Source organism: Babylonia areolata, chromosome 11 (assembly GCF_041734735.1).
Source record: "Babylonia areolata isolate BAREFJ2019XMU chromosome 11, ASM4173473v1, whole genome shotgun sequence".
Taxonomy (NCBI): Eukaryota; Metazoa; Mollusca; class Gastropoda; order Neogastropoda; family Buccinidae; genus Babylonia; species Babylonia areolata.
In genome coordinates, this window is record NC_134886.1 from 13,496,585 (window position 1) to 13,517,752 (window position 21,168).

The 21,168-nt window shown below is 40.4% G+C and overlaps 1 protein-coding gene across 3 annotated transcripts in view; it reads left to right on the forward strand.

Moving 5' to 3' along the window:
- The window catches only part of LOC143287551 (solute carrier family 22 member 21-like), a 56,053-nt gene that overhangs the window by 24,144 nt on the left and 10,741 nt on the right, over nt 1-21,168 (forward strand). For all 3 annotated transcript variants that reach the window (XM_076595629.1, XM_076595628.1, XM_076595630.1), the window contains 3 exons: nt 10,642-10,866; nt 15,454-15,588; nt 19,954-20,036. In XM_076595629.1, the coding sequence (XP_076451744.1) occupies nt 10,642-10,866; nt 15,454-15,588; nt 19,954-20,036 (443 nt within the window). The remainder of the gene's footprint in view (nt 1-10,641; nt 10,867-15,453; nt 15,589-19,953; nt 20,037-21,168) is intronic.

The following is a 21,168-nucleotide window of genomic DNA, read 5'->3' on the forward strand; positions in this document are numbered from 1 at the left end:
TCCCTTTTTTACTATCTGCACCAAAACGTTTGCAAAATAAAGAAAACTTCCATGCTTAGCAAAAGAAGTTCCTGTTTGAACAAAAAATGATATTTATGACTGCTCTTGTTTTTGGGTCGAATATCAGATCAAAGTGCCAAGTTTAGAGAATACACAAAATATAAATATAACAGTAAATGCAGTTTGCATATAATTAGGCTTCATTTTTTATTTTTTTGTGCCCATCCCAGAGGTGCAATATTGTTTTAGACAAGATGACTAAAAAGAACTGAATTTTTCCTATTTTTATGCCTAATTTGGTGTCGACCGACAAAGTATTTGCAGAGAAAATGTCAATGTTAAAGTTTACCACGGACACACAGACACACATACACACACACAGACAACCGAACACCGGGTTAAAACATAGACTCACTTTGTTTACACAAGTGAGTCAATAAAACGAAAGGAAAGGAAAGGAAAAATAATGTGATAAAATGAAAGTAATGTATGAAATAGAGAATGGGGCAGAGAAAGTTGAGAGTCAGAGTTCCGCAACTCCAGCAAACTGTTGATTTAAACAAAATTTTTATTCAGTAAATATGTTACACATGTACAGATAGACAGCGGAGCAACAACAAGCTAACAGCTTATATCGTGCTCAGGAATGTGATTAAACACATTTGTTTCGTTTGACGGCTGGTGGACGCTACACAATTGCAATTAAGTTGAAATGCACATTTTCCAACTGCATATAAACGACAGTCATTGCAGACATACTTTGTTTCCCCCCCCAACCCCCCCCCCCCTTTTTTTTTTTTTTGAGCCGCCGTGGGGATTAATATATTTTAAGAATTTATAATGAATATAAACATCATTTTTAAGATACGTTGTTCACACAAAAGAAAGCAGAAAAAGGTAAGAAAAACAAGTTAGTGAATAAGATAAAGAAATGAGAGAAGAAGGAAAAAATAAAAAGAGAAGAAAAAATAAGAAAAAATATACACATGGAGAGGGAATAACATTACACATAAACGTACTTGATTAGACCGACTAAACAGGAAGTATGAAAAGATTACATGTTCAATGTAGAAGATATAGTGAATCACACCTACACACCTAGAACAGTGCATACTTAAAATCTATTGGATTCAGTGATGAATCTGTGTACAGTTTCAAATATCAGCATGTTTATGTTAAGTTGAAAATTGGAACTACCATGCAGGAGAGTATGTATCTGAATATATTCTTTGGGAAGATTTAAGACAGTATTTCTACGAGCCACCCGAAAACGCGGACACGATAGCAAATAGTGCTCAGCTGTTTCTCTACCATTGCCACAATCGCAGAATGGATCATCCACTAAGTGGCGATGAAACATGTCATTTCTAAGATCACTTCTCTGAAGACGGAGTCGACAATGAATTATTTGTTCCTTACGTTCACCAAAATAATAATATATAGGTACAATGGAATCGTTAGCAGACAAGTAGCGTTTAAATGCACTTAGAAAGTTACAATTCTTGACATGATCAGGGAGAGAGTTCCACAGGGTTGTTGTAGAAGGAAAGAAAGATTTCCGATATATTTCAGTATGACATTTTGGAACCGTGCGTTCAAGAGGTCTACGTCTGTGGTATGGGTTCCTTACTGCAACAAGATCAGGTAGAAGGTCTAACAAATAGTCTGGACGCATGCCACTAATGATTTTATAATATTGTATAAGTTTGTGCCTATCTCTTCTTTCTTTTAGTGTACAAAAGCCAGACTCGTTATATAATTTCTGGTGATTGGTTCCACGAACAGCTCCAACAATGGTTCTTATTGCTTCCAAATGCAGACCCCCCAGAGAATTTGATAGTGTGGCAGAGCAATTATCCCAAATGATATCAGCATAATCAAAATGAGGTAATATAAACGATTTATACATTATTTCAAGGGATTTTGTACTAAGATTATACTTACAACTTTTTAGACAAGAAAGTAACATGGTAACTACGCTAATTATACTTTGAATATGTGCGTCCCATTTGCAGTTGTTCTGGAGTATAATACCAAGATGTTTGTGTTTATCTGTGCTCAGTAAATGTGAAGAACAAAATGTAAGCGGTAGAACAGCGTTATTGTCTCATACAAAGTTTAATAATTCTGTTTTCTCTTCGCTGAATTTCACTTTCCAGAGTTTAGCCCATTTGCTTATTTTTTCCAAATCTGAATTCAGTATTTCTGCTCGAGTGTATGGGTTATTCAGTGCTAAAGACATGCTTGTGTCGTCTGCAAAGAGTTTTACTTTAGATTTGATATTGTCTACAATGTCGTTAATGTAAATAAGAAATAAAAGTGGACCCAAAACTGAGCCTTGAGGGACACCTGCACGAATCTTCTTATAATCCGATTTGTCACCTTTAATTATAACAGCTTGATAACGATCTGATAAGTAATCTGTAAACCATTCGAGTAGTTTCCCTCTAATACCATTCACTTTCAGTTTGTAAATAAGTCCTTTGTGCCAAACACGATCAAATGCTTTTGATATATCAAAATATACTGCTTGTGTTGTAACTTTACGATCAAATGAAAGACATAAGTCATCATATATACATAACAGTTGATTCACGGTGGAATCACCAGGGATAAACCCAGACTGTGAGGGGGAAATAATGTTATTAATTACCAGGAAACTGAAAGTATGTTGGTGAATACACCTTTCAAAAACTTTGCCCACACAGCTAAGTAGAGAAATTGGGCGATAATTGTTACAAGGATCATTAGATCCTTTTTTATGTAAAGGGTTTACATGAGCAGTTTTCCATACCTGTACAAACTTAGCTTCGTCAAGACTTCTGTTAAAAAGAGAGGTCAAGGGATCTAAAATAACTGGAAGTGATGCAATCAATAACGTATTATGAATTAGGTCGGGTCCTACTGCTTTATTCTTGTTTAAATTGAGAATAACTTCTTTCACACACATAGTGGTTAATATTATTTTTATATTTCTTTTAGTTCTGGAATGCGGAAAGGTATATTGGGCAGTTCATCATCCTCGCCTTCCAAAGTGGACTGATCAATGAAAAAGTTGTTGAAAACGTCTGCCTTTTCTTTGTTTGTATGATAAATATTACCGTTGTATAAAATTGGGGGGATTTCATTCGAGTCTATGCCTTTCTTTTTAAGAAACGATTTAACTAGTTTCCACCATTCCTTCTTACCAAAGTTGGATGAATTTGAAACTTTATGCTCTAATTCTGCAGTATAATTGAGTTTCCGTTGTTTTTCTTTTGCTACAACAAAATTACGAAATCGTCTAAATTCTAGCCAGTCTTATAGTTTATTGCTGTGTTTAGCTATGCAATGGAGATGCTTGCGTTCATCTATTAGAAATCTTATTTCATCTGTCATCCAGGGTACATCGTTGGGGTGGACAGTGATAATTTTAGTTGGCATGCATGTTTTTGCTGTGTCCATTAGAATTTGAGAAAACATCTCAGCACTTTCATCTAAAGATCTGTTGCGAATAACATCGTCCCAGTCAACATGACTCAACAAAATGCAAAATTGTTCCACTTCTAATTTACTGTATTTATATATTGTTCTTCTGAAAGACCGCTCTTTCGCTGCAGTGTCTCTGATGATGGCGCAAGGAACACTGTGATCACTACATACTGCTGGTAAAACTTCAGTAGATTTTATAATGGTGGGACTTTGAGTCATGATCAGATCTAAGCAGGACCTGTGTGCCTCAGTAATTCTTGTTGGTTCACTGATTAGCTGCGTAAGCTGATAACGATTCATGATTGATACTAAGTGAGGTGAAGGTGTACTTAAGATGTCAGTGTTGAAGTCACCCATAATTAAAAATTTTGATGATGTGTTATTGACATTATGTATACTTTCTTCTATCAAATCCCAGTAATTTACATTTGAATTGGGTGGTCTATAAAAAGATCCAATTAGCAAACTACATTGGTCCAACTTTGTTTCAACCCAAACTGCTTCTAGATGGTCTATGTGGAGGTCTATCCGTGCTTTACAATGTAAGTTGTTTTTAACATAGATGGCGACACCACCATGTGGATCATTAGGTCTGTCACACCTGACCGGCGGATGAAAATTTATCAAGTGAAGTGAATCATTATTGTCTGAATCTGCAAGCCACGTTTCCGATATTGTAATGTCAAATTTGCTATATTCTGCTTCTAATAGCTCTGTTTTGTTTTTAATACTTCTTATGGTGACATGCATAACTAAGAGGTCAGTTTTAGTACTTGGTCCAGCAAACTGTTCTTGAAAAGAGAGAAAATCACAGAGAACCCACGCCTTCATTAGAGACGGGGCTTGACAAGAATATATATATATATATATATATATATATATATATATATATAAGGCACACAAAATTGTAGTGTTGGTAAACCGCAAACCATTCACACGCATCTGAATTCGTACTTTTTAAGGAAACTCGGCAAAGCATTGTTTTGAGGTATTTTTGAGAATTTGATGAATGATGAATATTAATTTCTGATCATATCATCGACATAACACGCACTCCCACCCCACCCTATCCACGCTAGAGAAAAGAAAAAAAAGTTACCCACCTCCGGATTTGAACAAGCGATCATCACAACTTTAAGCTGTGAAGGCCGAGACAGAGTCAGTAGCACACGCATTGTAACGTCAGTACATTACCCACTACCGCCCCTTTGCCCGTGTAGTCCTGAGCAGGCTGCAGTTACTTGCTGAACGCGTATACCCTGAGGCACAGTGCGGATTCAGAGCTGGAAGATCAACAGTTGACATGATCTTCTCTTTGCGACAGCTGCAGGAGAAATGCTGGGAGCAGAGACGGCCACTATACGTCGCATTCATCGACCTAACCAAGGCCTTCGACCTGGTCAGCAGAAAAGGCCACACTGCTACAAAAGATTGGATGTCCCCCAAGCTCCTGAGGATGATCACGTCTTTTCATGAAGACATGCAGGGCACCGTTCAGCATGATGGATCTTCCTCTGACCCATTCCCAATCAAGAGCGGGGTGAAGCAAAACTGTGTGCTGGCCCCAACACTCTTCGGTACCTTCTTCTCGCTGCTGCAGCCAGTCTGAGGACGGAGTGTATATCCACACCAGAAGCGATGGCAGTCTCTTCAACCTGGCCCGCCTTCGCGCTAAAACCAAAGTGCGAAAGGTTCTCATACGCGAGATGCTTTTTGCAGACGACGCAACTCTGACAACTCACTCTGTGGAGGCACTCCAGCGACTCATCAACCGCTTCGCCCAAACATGCAGAGAGTTTGGCTTGACTATCAGCCCAAAGAAGATTAACATCATGGGCCAGGACGTGAGCAGCACCCCAAGCATCTCCATTGGTGACTTCACACTCGAGGTCGTCGAGGTCTTCACATACTTCAGCTCCACCATCTCCAGTAGCCTCTCCTTGGACGCCGAACTCAACAAGCGGATTGGCAAAGCAGCTACAGCCATGACCTGCCTGGCAAAGATGTTTTGGGACAATCCCATACTGACCATCAACACCAAGATGCAGGTGTACCAAGCCTGTGTGCTCAGCACTCTGACCTATGGCAGCGAGACATGGACCCTCTACTCTCGCCAAGAACGCAGACTCAATTCTTTTCACCTGGGCAACCTCAGGAGAATTCTGGGCATCACGTAGCAAGACCGTGTACCAAGCAAGAAAGTCACTGACCAGGCAGGCATCTCCAGCATCTTTGCACTCGTGACCCGGCGCCGTCTTCGGTGGCTCGGCCACGTCAGGCGAATGGATGACGGGCGAGTCCCCAAGAACATCCTTTATGGCGAGCTCGCCACAGGTTCCAGACCTGCAGGAAGACCTGTCCTATGCTACACGGACGTCTGCAAATGAGACATGAGGGCAGGCGACATGGACCCAGCAGGTTGGGAGGTGGTGGCTGAAGATCGTAACAGCTGGAGATGGACCGTGAAGGCATGTGACTAGAGGAGCAAGGAGAAGAGAGAACACCACTGGGAAGAGGGAAGAGAGCGCAGACGGCAGAGTGCAAAATCCGTACCCTCTGAGCCAGGCGCGATTTTCACCTGCGACAACTGCAACAGAGCCTGCCGATCCAGAATCGGACTGTGCAGCCACAGCTGGCGCTGCAACTCAACAACTTGGCCGAACTTGACGCAGAGTTCCATTGTCTCCCGAGACAGACGGACACCAACCACAACAACAACATTACCCAACCCAAAAGCAAATCCCAAGCGCTGATGTCACGATTCGCTGTTTGAAGTGAAGGCTATCGCAAGAACTAGAGGATTCAGTGACTGAAAAGCCGTTTTTGGTATGGTATGGTATGGTATGGTCTGATATGTCGCGTCGCGTCGTATGGTATTGTATTGTAAGACCTCATTCACAGCACAATGATAGGTCTGAGATGATGATAAACGGATGATTAGCTTGAGAATCCTTTTCAGGTCTGAGGGCAGGATGACGGCATAGCGCTACAGACATGAATAATTAGTCAATTTCGAAACATTCATAAGGCAGCTTCTAGATCCCCCAAGTAAAACCGCAAACGAAATTGAGTTGATGTAAGTAATTAAAAACAACAGCAACAAAAACTTTTGCCTTCATCCAAGAGTGATCAGCATTCTCCATAATTTTGAGGTGATAAATCCGAAACTTCTATATATCTACCACTCCAGAACTAATGAATCTCTTTTGGGGGCACTGAACAGCCGAACCATTTCAGAAAAATTAATATTAGTCAGAGTTTTTTTAATTGAACTTCGGATCCACTCCAAATTTGCCAAAATCTCGTTGGACATCGTTACTGACTCTGATTGGTAAATACATGATTGCTCCATAACACAGACAGGCCGACAGACAGACGACACATAGACCAACCAATGGTCCGACAGACCGACAGACAGACTGAATGACAGATATTCAAAACTCGACAAAATCCCTCTTTTCGTTTCGTTTATTTATTTATAGTATGTTCATCTAAGATGATGATATTAGACTGAAAATAAATGATATTATTAATATCATTACCATTATTATTTGGATTATTATCAATTCTATCATCATGATGATTGTTATTATTAATTATAAATCACCATTTCTGTATATTCAAATAAACAGGGGGCGGTTGAGGTGGGGGGTCGAGGGGGAGGGGACTAAGGAAGGTAGAGAGAGAGAGAGAGAGAGAGAGAGAGAGAGAGAGAGAGAGAGAGAGAGAGAGAGAGAGAGAATGTGGAAAAGATAGAGTACAAAATGTAAAATGGAGAGGGCGAGTGTCAGTGATTAGAGAAAGAAAAAACATAATATTAAAAGGGTGTGTGTGAGAGGGGGGGACGTGAAAGCGGGATTAGGACAAAAAATTAATCAATAATCAAATATTGTATGCACTATTTCTGTAGATTATTATTTAAAAAGAGGTTGATGTGGGGACCTACAATAAACAACCAACTGGACTATTTAACACATAACCAGCTAACTTTAATAAAGAACAGTTTGAAATATACAACTTTTTCCAAAAAATATTAACATTTGAAACTGGTAACACGTGTTAAGTACTTTGTGGAGGCAAAAAAGGTTTCATTACTAAACAGCTTGCTCTGCCGTTAAACGTCCCTTGCAAATGCATTCAGTGTTTTCACAATATTTTGTGTATGGGGCATTTAGTAATAACCTAAATGCCATGCTCTTAACAGCCCTACCAGTTCTTTTAGCATTTGATAAGGCAGAAGTGTTGATTTCAAAAGACAGAAATGAATTTAGCATATTTCTTTCAACAATATTACACATTTAAAATGATGATAAAATGAGGAAGTTCAATTGCATGTAAAGCGTTTTTAGCTCCAAGTTTTTTCAAGATGTTATGCACGTTCATTAGAAATAAGCCCCATAGTGTGAGGGAATCCAGCACATTTCAATATTAGTTCCTCTAATTTGAATACAGTGAATCAAAACTCTTATTCAAAAATTGATGTTATAATTGATGTTTGTACAACCTGATTTGATAGACTGCAGAACCGATTTTGAATCGACACAAAATGAAACATTAATCAAGTTTAGGGGCAGATCAATTAGATATGTTAATTAATGCCATAAGAACGGCAATTAATTCAGCTTTAAAAATTGAGAAGCACTTTCTAATATGATATGGCTTTTCAATTTTCAAAGCAGGAATTGTATATCCAGAACCAACAAAGTGATTTCCTAAAACAGAACCGTCTGTATATATTTTTAAGTGGTGGGGGTATGTTTCAGACAAGTGTGATTAGACTCGAGAAGCTAGTATATCGGGATTTTCATCTTTCTTAATGTCACAATATTGAATGTCAAAAGCTGCTCCAGTTAATTCCCATAATGGAATCCCCCCCGCCCCCTTCCATTCATTTCCACAGGGTATTATGTTTAATAGTTTTACCAAATCTCAGTTTTAATATTATCATTGAGTGATCTGATCGGTAACCCGGTATGATATCTGTGTCTTCAAAGTTCCACATAAGTTCCTCAGAAAGAAGGAAAAAGTCCAGTCGACTTTGTTTTAATGGGGAGGTTCTTCGCCAGGTGTATCGTTTAACTTGAGGATTATTTTCTCTCCACACGTCTATTAAGTTTAATTCTGATATGATATTTTCCGATGTTTCTTTTGCTCTTGTATTGTTTATGTTGTTGTAATTGTCATAGTCCAAATATGGATCAAGAACTAAGTTCCAGTCACCCACTAATATGCGATCATGATCATGATATTTTAGTATTTTATCATTTAATAATTCATAGAAATATCGATCATCTGTATTCGGACCGTACACATTTACTACTAAAAATCTTTTCCCATACTTTTCAAAGATATTATTAGATAGTTACCAATGATATCACATTCTGTTACCTTAATTTTAAATTTAAAGTTATTATTGAATACCACTGCTACTCCTCTTGCATTGGACTTATAGGAAGCAAAACAACATTTATACCCCCATTCTCATGTTACATATTTTTCAAGTTTTGTAGTGAAGTGGGTATCTCGTAAACAGTATATATTGTTTGATTTTTTTCTAAGGTAGTGGAAAACATCTCTTCTCTTTTGAATATCTCCTAATCCCTGACAGTTCAGGGATGATATCGTAATATTTGCCATGTCAAATAAACATAATCATACATAAACACACAAACATATTCAGTGACAAAACACTGAACAAATTGCAAAATATCTGTATGAACACACTGAACATAGTTTTTGTTGACTAAAGTCATGGATTTGATGGGGGTAGAGTACCGATGGACAAATTATAACAATCAATTTAATAACATTTGCCACATAAATGTGAGTTTCACGGCAATTGTATTTGCTAAACATGAAAGCAAGAACCCGTGAATGAAGTTCAGAAGGCACACAACAGTAATATACGTTTACACACACAATCCAGTATCATCCGCTAGCAAAAAAAAACAAACCAAAACCAAAACAAAACAAAACAAAACAACCCCCAACCCCCCAAAACAACAACAAGAACAAAAAACAAACAAACAAACAAACAAAAAAACAACAACAACAACAACAACAACAACAAAACCAACAAAAAAACAAAACAAAAAACGCATCCATCTTGGCTTCGAAATCCACAGGGCTTCCAAACATAACTGCGTCACCCGATTTTTATGTGCACACAATAATTCTCGCGCAAACTCTTCTGACCTGTTTGTATTTTCAACAACTGAAATATTTTGAATAAAAATGTACATAGCCAATCAAAATAAAAAAGAGTAAAAACAAAACAAAACAAACAAAAAACAACAACAACAACAAAACAAAAACAAAAAAAACAAAAAAACCCAACAACCTCGAAACAAAATAATAATCATCCTCATAATAGGGGGGAAAAGAAGAAGAAAAGACAACAAAACATCAAACAAAACAAACAAACAAACAAACAAACTAAACTGTCAAGAATTTCTTGACAAAATGGATTATCTGACTGACTTGCCAGGACAGGAACAGTGCGTAGTTCCTACTTAAAAAAGTGGGATGAGCATATTATTTAAGTCTAAGACAAATTCGAGTTTATATGCACTGAAAAGAAATAAGAGCAACGACAAGGGAGGGTGGGAGAGTCTCTTTCTCCTCCGAAGATACAACACACAATTCCATGTTTTGCATATTTCACATAATTATGTATGAAAAACAAAGCAAACATAATACATGTATCTATAATATATTTTTTCCCTTTTCTTCCTTTTCCCCTGTTTTTACCCATTCCCCCTTCCTCCCCCCCGCACCCCTCCCCTCTCTCTCTTCCCTTTTTCTTTTTAAGGGTGCATGTCAGTGTCACTTTTCTTCTCTATTTTCCCTCTCAGTTTGTTTTTTTAAATTTATTTATTTTATTATTATTATCATTTTTATAACACATACACACACATACACACAGGCATCCTCTATCTTATTTCCCATAATGGAATTGGTGAAGTGCTCAGCAAAGATGGAATGTGCAACGAACTTACCCCCTTCCCCCCTCACCCCGTTTTCCTTCCTCTCTCCACCCCTCTCTCTTTCTTTCTCTGTCTCTCCTTTCTTCCGTTGCTCTTTTTACCTATTCGTTTCTTTCTCTGGCATACTCTATTACCCTCAGAAACTAAAAGTATTAAATAATATCAGAATTTTTCCTCTCTTCAGTTTCCTCCCAGAAAGTGTACGCTGGTTGATCGTAAAGGGTCACGTGACGAAAGCTCAGCGCGTGCTGTGCATGATGGCGCGGTGGAACGGACGGAATCCTCCCAACCTGAGTTCAGTGCAGGCTCTGTGCTCGGACAGTGACCACACTCAGAGGAAATACAGCTACTTCCACATCTTCTCCACCTGCAGAATAATGAAGCTCTCCTGTATGTCCGGATTCATGTGGTAAGATTAACGTCTGATGTTGAAGCCCATTCCTTGGCACGTTTAAAACGCTTTAAGGAAAAAAAGAAAAAAAAAATTGGTTGGGTGTTTCATCATTGCAACCTGTTTCGCACTGGACTCATTTGAACAATGCACAGATCATTTGCATGTTCTGGTTAATCAAATTATATATACATGAGACAGTAACAACCATAGTAGATGATCACAGTGACAAATGAATGAATGCACTCATCACAGCCTCGTCTTCATCAACACTGAGCAGCTGTCTGTTAACCTCTTGAGTGTGCTGTGGGCTCAAATAGGAAGACTGGGAGCACACAGTCGAAGGTCATCCATCCACTTCACGAATGCGTCTTTGGGGGTGTTACTGAAATTTTCTGACCATCACTGCAAGTGTCAGTATCTCTAACCGTGACTGACGTCGGGATATGATATTACAACCTTGTCAAGTAGTCCCATACCTGCATGGACCCCCATAGCAGCTTCTTCACCATCTCCGTTATCTTTCATCATTATCGAAATTTTAGAAATGTCCCAAATTACAGGGGCACCGAGACGATGTCACCAATAAGATACAATCGATTATTCCTTAGCCATAGCCGACGCTTCAACATCCTTTCGTGAACAGTCCGCCCACAACGCTTAGCGCAATCGTGCTGACAGATGAACACACGAACTGGAGTGAAAATATTTCCTCCTTAACAAGTGATAAAACAATTAAGAATTATTGTGACAGAAGCGAATGAGAATTTTATGTCGGTTGGCAAATGGTAATACTTACCCTGGCAGGGAATGGGGGATTTTTCATAGTGATTTTCTTGTGTTTTTGTACGTCAGAAATCATAATTTACATGTCTGCCAAGTTTAAATTACGATATGAATGCATGGGGATGGTAAATATAGGCCATTTTCCTTCTTTGGGCCGTATAAATAACGTTTGGGGGTATATGTGCTTGAAATGACGCTATATCCAAATACTTCATCACACAGTTTATTTCTTTATGTCTTCAGAAAGGAACTAGGGTGAGCTATTCCATTAATTACATTAAAATTGGACGAGTGCCGTAATAGCTTGATCACGTGATCAAATACTTCCGGTGTACTAAAATGCTTAATTAAATGCCAGCAACATTCTACTGGGTGAAGGATTTCTTTATCAGCATGAGGTAACTGCTGACATAATGAGGCACTGTATTAGAATACATTTGTGTCAGATATGTAGTACTGCATTCAATCAGTCCAATGAACATGGTTTTTTGGCTCAGCCGACCGCAAGGGCCATATTGTAAATGAAACGGAGTGGGGTTTTTTTCTGTTCGTTTCTTTTACCAATGCTTTTTATGAAAGAAATCACACTGTATCAGTCTCACTGGGGTAATTCAATTTTGTGGTTTGAAAGCAGGCGTAATACATACACACACACACACACACACACACACACACACACACACATACACACACACTACACACACACACACACACGTTGCTTTTTCTTCTTTAAACTATGTAGATTCTTCATCTTCTTCGTTCGTGGGCTGCAACTCCCACATTCACTCGTAGGTACACGTGTGGGCTTTTACGTGTATGACCGTTTTTACCCCGCCACGTATGCAGCCACACTCCGTTTTCGGGGTTGTGCATGCTGGGTATATTCTTGTTTCCGTAACTCACCGAACGCTGACATGGATTGCAGGATCTTTAACGTGCGTATTTGATCTTTCTGCTTGCGAATATACACAAAGGGGGTTCAGGGACAAGTAGCTCGGCACATATGTTGACCTACGAGATCGGAAAAATTTCCACCCTTTACCAACCAGGCGCCGTTACCGAGATATAGATGAAATCTGGGGTATACATACATACATATATATATATATATATATATATATATATATATATATATATATATATATGTGTGTGTGTGTGTGTGTGTGTGTGTGTGTGTGTGTGTGTGTGTGTGTGTATCGGATGTCATTCGGATGAGACGATAAACCGAGGTCCCGTGTGCAGCATGCACTTAGCGCACGTAAAAGAACCCACGGCAACAAAAGGGTTGTGCCTGGCAAAATTCTGTAGAAAAATCCATTTCGACAGGAAAAACAAATAAAACTGCACGCAGGAAAAAATACAAAAAATGGGTGGCGCTGTAGTGTAGCGACGCGCTCTCCCTGGGGAGAGCAGCCCGAATTTCACACAGAGAAATCTGTTGTGATTAAAAGGAATACAAATACAAATACAAATCTATCAAAGAGATGTATATCAAAGAGACAGCTACTCTAACTGAGGGTATTGTGATCGTCTAAATACATGACAAATATTGTGACAATCGAAGCACATTTTCACAAAATCTTTTGGAAGGGACTTAATTCTGAGGCATGTAGATAGACATGGAAAAAGAGACAAATTATTTACAGAACAAAAGGAAGCCTGCAGGGGCAATTTCAACCATGTTTATGTGTGTAAATGGAAGAGAGTGTCACTGGCGAAGAGGAAGTAGAGCGTGTGTCAGTGCTTAGAGAAAGAGAAACACCTGGTTTCACAATTCAAACCACAAGACTGAGCATATTTGGGCAAGATAGGTTTTGCAGCTCCAAATAACCGGAGTGAGTTACTATACTCATCAGACATACACGCAGGCTGAACCATGAAAAGTGCTTTTGTTGCTTCTGCATCAGAGAATAGAATGTAGTTTCATTCAGAATTACATAGAAACTCCGGTGAGTCCTTGGCTACCAGCAATGGCGTCTTTTTTGACTGAATAACAAAAGGCTCCCTATTCTACAAAGGGCTATCTGTAAAGTGTTCTGACTGGAAAGAAAATGCCCCCGAAAAGAAATATAGAATCACTGCCTCTATTTCGCAACATGTGTATTTAGTTTTCACAAGTGGAAAATGGATTTACTAAAGTTCTTCGTTCTGGAAGCACTAAACTTGTCAACATATATGTTTTGAACAACTTTGGCTACTGCATGTCTCACAGTTGTGTAATAGAACTTAAAACTGAAGTCTGCTGCAATGGACTTTAAAGTAGCAGCTTGCTGCCACAAACCATCTCTCCCGATCACGTGATTCTTTACTCCTGCGGAGACAATGTTGATTTACAGGGGACAGGATCAGGATCTGGAACAACACATTCAACATATGAAATTGCCATTCAAGAAGCAGCAAGAAACTCAGAAAACCAGGTCCAGACACCAGTGTTCAGTGACACATATCCTTCATTGAAACACCCACCTAGCTTTCAGTGTCAACCTCCAGAGCTCCGGCCATGTTTCACTAAAGATAATGTCAAAATAGTTGACACTCATGGCCCCATTCAACTCACTGCAGATGACGTTGTTATGCCCAGATTCGTGCAGATTCTGACCAGATACACGTATTCTGTGAGCAACCCATTACAGTATTGACGTTGGGTATCACACACTAGAACGAGCCTGTTCTTCATCCTGTCACAGACAGTATAACAGTGCGACACGTTCTGCATATGTCGCTGAACACAGCAAGACAACTGGGTCTAGAGTTGGCCCTTGTCACGTTTGACCCTGCTGTTACAAAGAAAAAACCGAGGGCCATTTGGCAAATGAACGGTCCCTGGAGAAGTGGTATGTCTTGGTGCGTTTCACTTCACTTGTTTTTTCCTTGTATTCCTGGAAACTCATGAGAGGAACAGGCTTTAGGGACATCATCGTTCAATAGGGCATCTGCGCTGGTGGCTCCACTGAATTCTTTGTGGCTGGGAAGTACAATGTTTTTTTGGTTTTGTTTTTTCTAACATCGCCTGGATTATTAAACCACAACTGACGTTATACGATACAAGTGTAGCCAAGCCCTCAGCTGGCTTCAAAAAACGTTTCACGCACAAGGTGTATAGCAGACGCCTTTTTCGCAACTAACCTGCTGGTCTTCAATGATTCGCATTGCTCGATGGCTTCGACTGAGGTGAAAACTGTGTTTCTGACACACCGTATTTAATTAAATATATCTTTTGTCGGATCAGTAAACCACAAGTATTATATACTGGCAGAATCGTCGCAATTCCATCTTTAAATCTATATCATTTGTGTTTGCCTATGTTAAACTGATTTAACGCAGTTTGTAATTTTCAGCGACAAGCTCGCAATTTACATTACTGAGCACAGCAATATTTTTTCTTCTTGTTAGAGATGTATCCACATGGTTTACCATAGCCATTTGAAAGGAAGAGGGAATTCGGCAATAAGACCAGTTTGCTGATCTGTACACTTCAATTCCGTGATCATGGGCTACTCATGTTTGTTTGGTGATAATTTAAGACGCTCATGCTTGAACTATGCATGTGTGATTACCCCAACTGTAAACATTGTTGTTTATTCCCTCCTTCTCCTCTTTGTTCTTTTTCTTGCCGTCGTCATCGTTGTCGTCGTTGTTTTTGCTCTTCTTCCTCTTCTTAATGATTGTGAGGATGACAGTTATGTCTATCATGATGATTTCGAATAAGGCCTCAGTGCCTCAGTAATGTGCCAGGTTATACATATCGTTGTTGTTGTTATTGTTATTGTATATTATTATGTTGATAATGATGATGACGACGATAGTCATCCGTTGCAGGATGACGGCCGCATTGGCTTACTATGCAATAACATTTGGCATCAAGAACCTGTCCGGACACTTCCATCTTAACTTCTTTCTAATGGTGCTGATGGAAACTCCAGCTTGTATGCTAGTCTACCACTTGTCAGGATGGTAAACTTTCTGTCTGTCTTTTGCCAAAGCGCCAGTAAAAAAGTTTGAACTTGTGACGTAAATGGGTACTGTATTATAACTTATGTCTTTTGGCGCAACCATTTGTGTGATGTCTGTGTAAAGGTTTAGTAATCCAGTTTGTCTGTTGGTAAAGGTTTAACTGTTCTATAGTACATAAGGTTTGTTTTTTGCGAAAGGTGTGGTTGTCCATCTGTTTGCGGTTGGTGACGTTTCAGTCGTTCATTGTTTTGTTCGCTGTTAAATGCTTCATTGTATGTGTCTACAGCTTAAAGTTTAGATGTCTAACTTTTTGTTGGTTGGTAAATGTTTAACTGATTGTCTTTCGCAAAAGGGTTTAGTAGTCCAACTGTTTGTCTGTTGGTGAAGGTTTAGCTGTTTAGCTGGTGATAAATATTTAGCTGGTGGTAAACGTTTCTCCCCTCGATTTCCGCAGGTCTGTCTGTTATGCGTCAAAGCCTGTGTCTCTGCAAATGTTTTCCTGTCCATTCTGCATTGTTGTCAGTCCATCATTCTATCTGTCTCCCCTTCCGCCTTCCTTCCTCAAAAGTTCCTCAGATGATTGTTGTAGCAATGCAAATGAATCTGTCACGTATACAGTGTGGGAAAAAGTGAGGAGACTATGTAAGGGCCATCTGCCTTAGGAAATTCACTCTCAGCCACATTAAACTCAGACAACAGTACACGCAAGTGGAGCACACACAGTTATCATTATTTCAGTTATCTTATTGTCTAAACAACTTCACACACATTCCACACTTTATCCATGTACCGCATACTGACATACCAGTTCTTACATGTGCACAATAATCACTTCACTAAATCGAACCAAAAGAGCAAGAAACAACGCCGGTTGGAATCCCAAGGGAACAAACAAGCTCGCCAAGTTCACCTCGAGTGACAGCTAGCGGCTTCTGAAGCGTACCTCAAACCTCTCAGCCTTTGGGCCACACACACACAAAGACCGTCTTTACAACGTACACCATTTGTGCGTTATGCACAACTTAAATCTACAGCACTGTCAACACCAGTTACAATTATCTACAGCATCTCAACAAATTTAATAACAAAGGCATGGCTCAGAGAGATTTTCGACAAAAGAATCCCACAAATACATTCTGTGAATTCACAGTACACATGCCAGCCATGCACTTCAAAAGATAAAAACAAATTATAAACAAATAAGTAAAAAAATACCGACAGGTATTCTGGTAGCACATCCGAATTCCATATGGGTGCTAACAAATATCAAAATGTACCATTCTGTCCAAGGTCACGTGGAATATCACAAATGTCCAAGCCGCACACGGCCTAATAATTTCAGACTTGATTCAGAGTCCGGTTTCTTGCCTTTAGTTTAAGGGCAGTGTCTCTCAAACAGGTTAGGCTAAACAATGCTTCACATTGACGTCCGCCGAGTGAACACCACTGTCCACCTAGGGTCGTAGACCTTACGTCCTCTCTAGAGGCCGGAGTATGCCAGCTGGAGTAAAGGTCGTCCTCTGCAACGTGGCCAACTGGCGTGCCACAGCCAGAGCGACTAAAGCCACGCTCAGGGGGAAAATGAGGGGAGATGGAGAAGGAAAAGAAGCTGACTGAGACAAAGAGAAACAACAAAGGTTGTCTCTGCCCCAACCAAACTTAATTACTACTGGCGGGGTTCGAAACAGAAATCTCAATCAAAATTTAATGATTTTGATTCACCGCACATTTTTTCGATTCTGACTTGAATTTTGAAATAAAAACAACCAAAAGTAGAAATGATAAACTTTGAATACAACCATTGAACTCGTTTAGAAAACAAAAGTTTTCTTATGCGATTCATGACACCAAAATATTCTAAGTTCACTTGCTGAATCAGCTGGCAGTTCACGACCTTGACGGGTGCAGACAACGACTCTCGACAACGGACGATCTCAACACACTGCATGTGCTCTAGCATTTCAAAGAGAGAGAGACCTAATTTTTTTAGCCGAACTCACTCTACAAACTAACACATGCAACTCGCAACATAGTCGCTGCGTTGACATTGGCAAGAAGCGACAGCCACATATCAAAATAAAATTTTTCTAAAACATCGCTTCTTGACAGAATCTTGGTAGTTTTCGTAACTGTCAGCATATCTTTATAAGGACCAATGTGCTGTTTGACGGTTTGGCGCACTTGTTTATTGGTGATGTAATCAGTGTATCAGATGTTTTTTATGTAGTGATACATCTCATTTCAGTGGCTTGAATTCTTCTTCCCAAATCCGCTGTGAGGGTCCATGTTTCGTATGTATACATAGCTGGTGGTAAAGTCATCCAACACCTGTGTGACAACTCCATATTTCAGGTCATTCTTAACGACAAGCTAAAATATCCGCATGCTTTAAGGATAGGCGTAAGACAGGGTCGCCTCTTATGATTTTGCTGCTGACATCTTAATTTCGCCGACGATGATAGCCTCCTCTCACACAGATGCCATGACGTGCAAGAGAAACTAATCTACCTTTCCAAAGAAGCAAACAGAACAAGGCTTAATATTAACACCAGGAAGACATAATCTATCAGTTACCGATAAACAATAAGACCCAATCCATGTATGAGGCGAGAATATCAACGAAACTGATAAATTTCTCCACCTTGGTAGCATCGTCACAAAGATAGCATAGTCAGCAAAGATAGAAGGTGTCGGTGAAGTCTTTAAAAACAGCACCACAAGGCAAGACACGTATCAACACCCTATATCCACACAAGATGAAGATATTCCACAATGATGTGAAGTCGATCCTCTTGTATGGAGGCTAACAAAGTCGAACACTGACTAACTCCAGACTCATTAACTGCTGTATAAGACAAAATATGGGCACACTGTAGCCAAAAGCAGCGTAACATGCCAACAAGAGGGATCGAACCAACCAAACTCTTATCAGTCGGGAAGTCAGGAACAGGAAGAGTAGCTGCGTTGACCTCACCTGCGCAAAACTCCAAACAGCATAACCGGATAACCCCTTGAATGGAACCCCGAAGGGAAACGAAAAGCGGGCAGATCAAGGCAGATATGGAGAAGATGCACAGACATAGAGGCTCCTGCGTTGTTGAACGCCTGAGGCAGTCAAAACGCTCCATTCTTCGTGTTTCCCAGCCAGTTTACTGGTATTACCCGTCGACAAATTTGAAGTCTCTCCTCTCTCTTTGCTGCCAGTTTATCATAGGACTATGCGCGGAGAACTGGAAGAAAGCAGTCGGATGGAAAGGGGCCCAACAGAAGAGGACAACCGAGAACCGAGTCCGCTGGAGGAGTGGCCCTAGAATCCTGAAGGAGTCATGAGGCGGACCTGAAACACACCGAAAATTAACATCGTTTCAGTGTCGTCATGGACATCATCTTCCTCACACACAGATAGTAACGCGATTTGACTTTGACAACTTGACCTCTGATCCCGCGTCCTTGCCATGCATACATGTATCCATGTCAGTCAGTCACGCACACAGCACTGCCTGCAAAACCGTTTGTTCTGCACTTGTTGTGTTTTCATGTCGTGATGTTATTTCTGCATGGTTTGCATCACAGTTGTGTCATGCTAATAATCGCTCCATCTGTTATGAAGTACGATTTCAGTGTTGAATCGGTGTTGGTGAAACACATGCCGTGTATCACATATTCCAAAGAAGGCAACCAAATGGTTAAGCAGATTTCTTAATGGGCATGCAGGACAATTCTGGGGGCATATAACTGGGATAGAGGCCGTTCTGATTCTTTTAATACGGCACCATCAATGTTGGGGATAAGAAAATCCAAACTTTCATCAGCTCCTGCCTCATAAAGATTATTCGGATTCGCTAGTCAGAGAAAATGAGTATTGAAGAACTGTGGGAGCGAACAAGACATCAGCCTGCAGAAAAAGTGATTCAACAATGAGGCTGGAGATGGACTGGCCACAAAACCCGCAAGCCTGCATCAACCACTACAAGGCCCTCGCCTGGATCCCGCAAAAGACGGAAAAGAAGGCGTCAAGTAATGCGAGGAGCCGCGACCTGGAGGCAGATATGAAAAGGACAGGCCGCATCTGGGGACAGCGGGATTGACTGGCACAGGACCGGGATGGCTACATATTGGTTGTCTATTCCCCAGTTGGTGCAACAAGTGCAGGCGGAGAAGGAGGAGCAGCAGTACACATTTCTGTTTATATATATATATATATATTTGTTTATCGCTACCGGTGTTTGTCCAATTATTTGTCTGTCACTAATAGTTTAGTCATCACCGTATGTATAAATCACTGAAGATTTGACTTTACACTGTTAGTTACTGAAGATCTTTTTTTCACTGTTAGTGAAGGTTTAATTGGTGTATGCTTATCAGGCTGGGCAGACGGTGGGCAACGTTCTCCGGGTTCCTGGTCGTGTCGCTGACTCTGCTGAGTGCTGTCCCCATCACTCTGCTGTGTGAGACACACACACACACACACACACACACACACACACACTCACACTCACACACACACACACACACACACACACACACACACACACACACACACACACACACACACACACACACACACATTCTCACACACACATATACGTACACACATACATATACGTACTTTCTCCCCCCCCCCTCTCTCTCTCACTCTGCTCCCCTTCCACATACACACACATAAATGCATACACTCTCCTCTCTCTCTTTCTCTCACTTTCTCACATACACACACGCACACTCTCTCTCTCTTTCACACACACACACACACAGAGGGACAGAGACAGAGACACACAGAGACACAGATACACACACATGTAAAAAAGCAATTGTTGCTTATTCAATTTACCATCATGAAATGGAATCTTGACTTCACACACACACACACACACACACACACACACACACACACACACACACACACGCACGCACGCACGCACGCACACGCACACATGCTTCGTAAGACACATACGTTTGAAACACACGTGATTCAGTTGTATATTTATGATTATTTACACGTGATATCACAGCATGCACACGATACATTGTCACCCGACATGATGGCAGAGCTTTCATGCAACAAACACGGCGGTGTACGTTCCTCGCACTTTGAAATCAGACATGTTTATAATTATAACCAACCGGTGACCTGCAAATGGATGTCATGACAATGAAGAGTGCATTGAACGCAGGTGTGCGTGCGTGCGTGCGTGTGTGTGTGTGTGTGTGTGTGTGTGTGTGTGTGTGTGTGTGTGTCTTTAAATTAAATTTTTTGTGTATTGTACCAGTGATGTTACGTAATATCTTCCAGCTCCAGGACATTCTTAATTCTTGGTTTTTGTTTGTCCGTCGAGTCGCGGAGGACCACTTCAGTTATCTTGGGGTTGGAAAAGCTGAAGTAGTTCAAGGGTTCATAGGTGCATAGATGGCTGGTTAGGTCGATCCATGTATGGATTGTGCGGTGCCAGCTAGGGCAGGGGATACAGGGCGTGTGGGCGGGAGGGGTGGGGGACATCCTCTTGAGGACTGCTGGCACGGGCTTTCCTGGCCAGTCCTTTTTGCTGTGCTGTAGCTGTCCTGTTTTGCTTACATACCTTG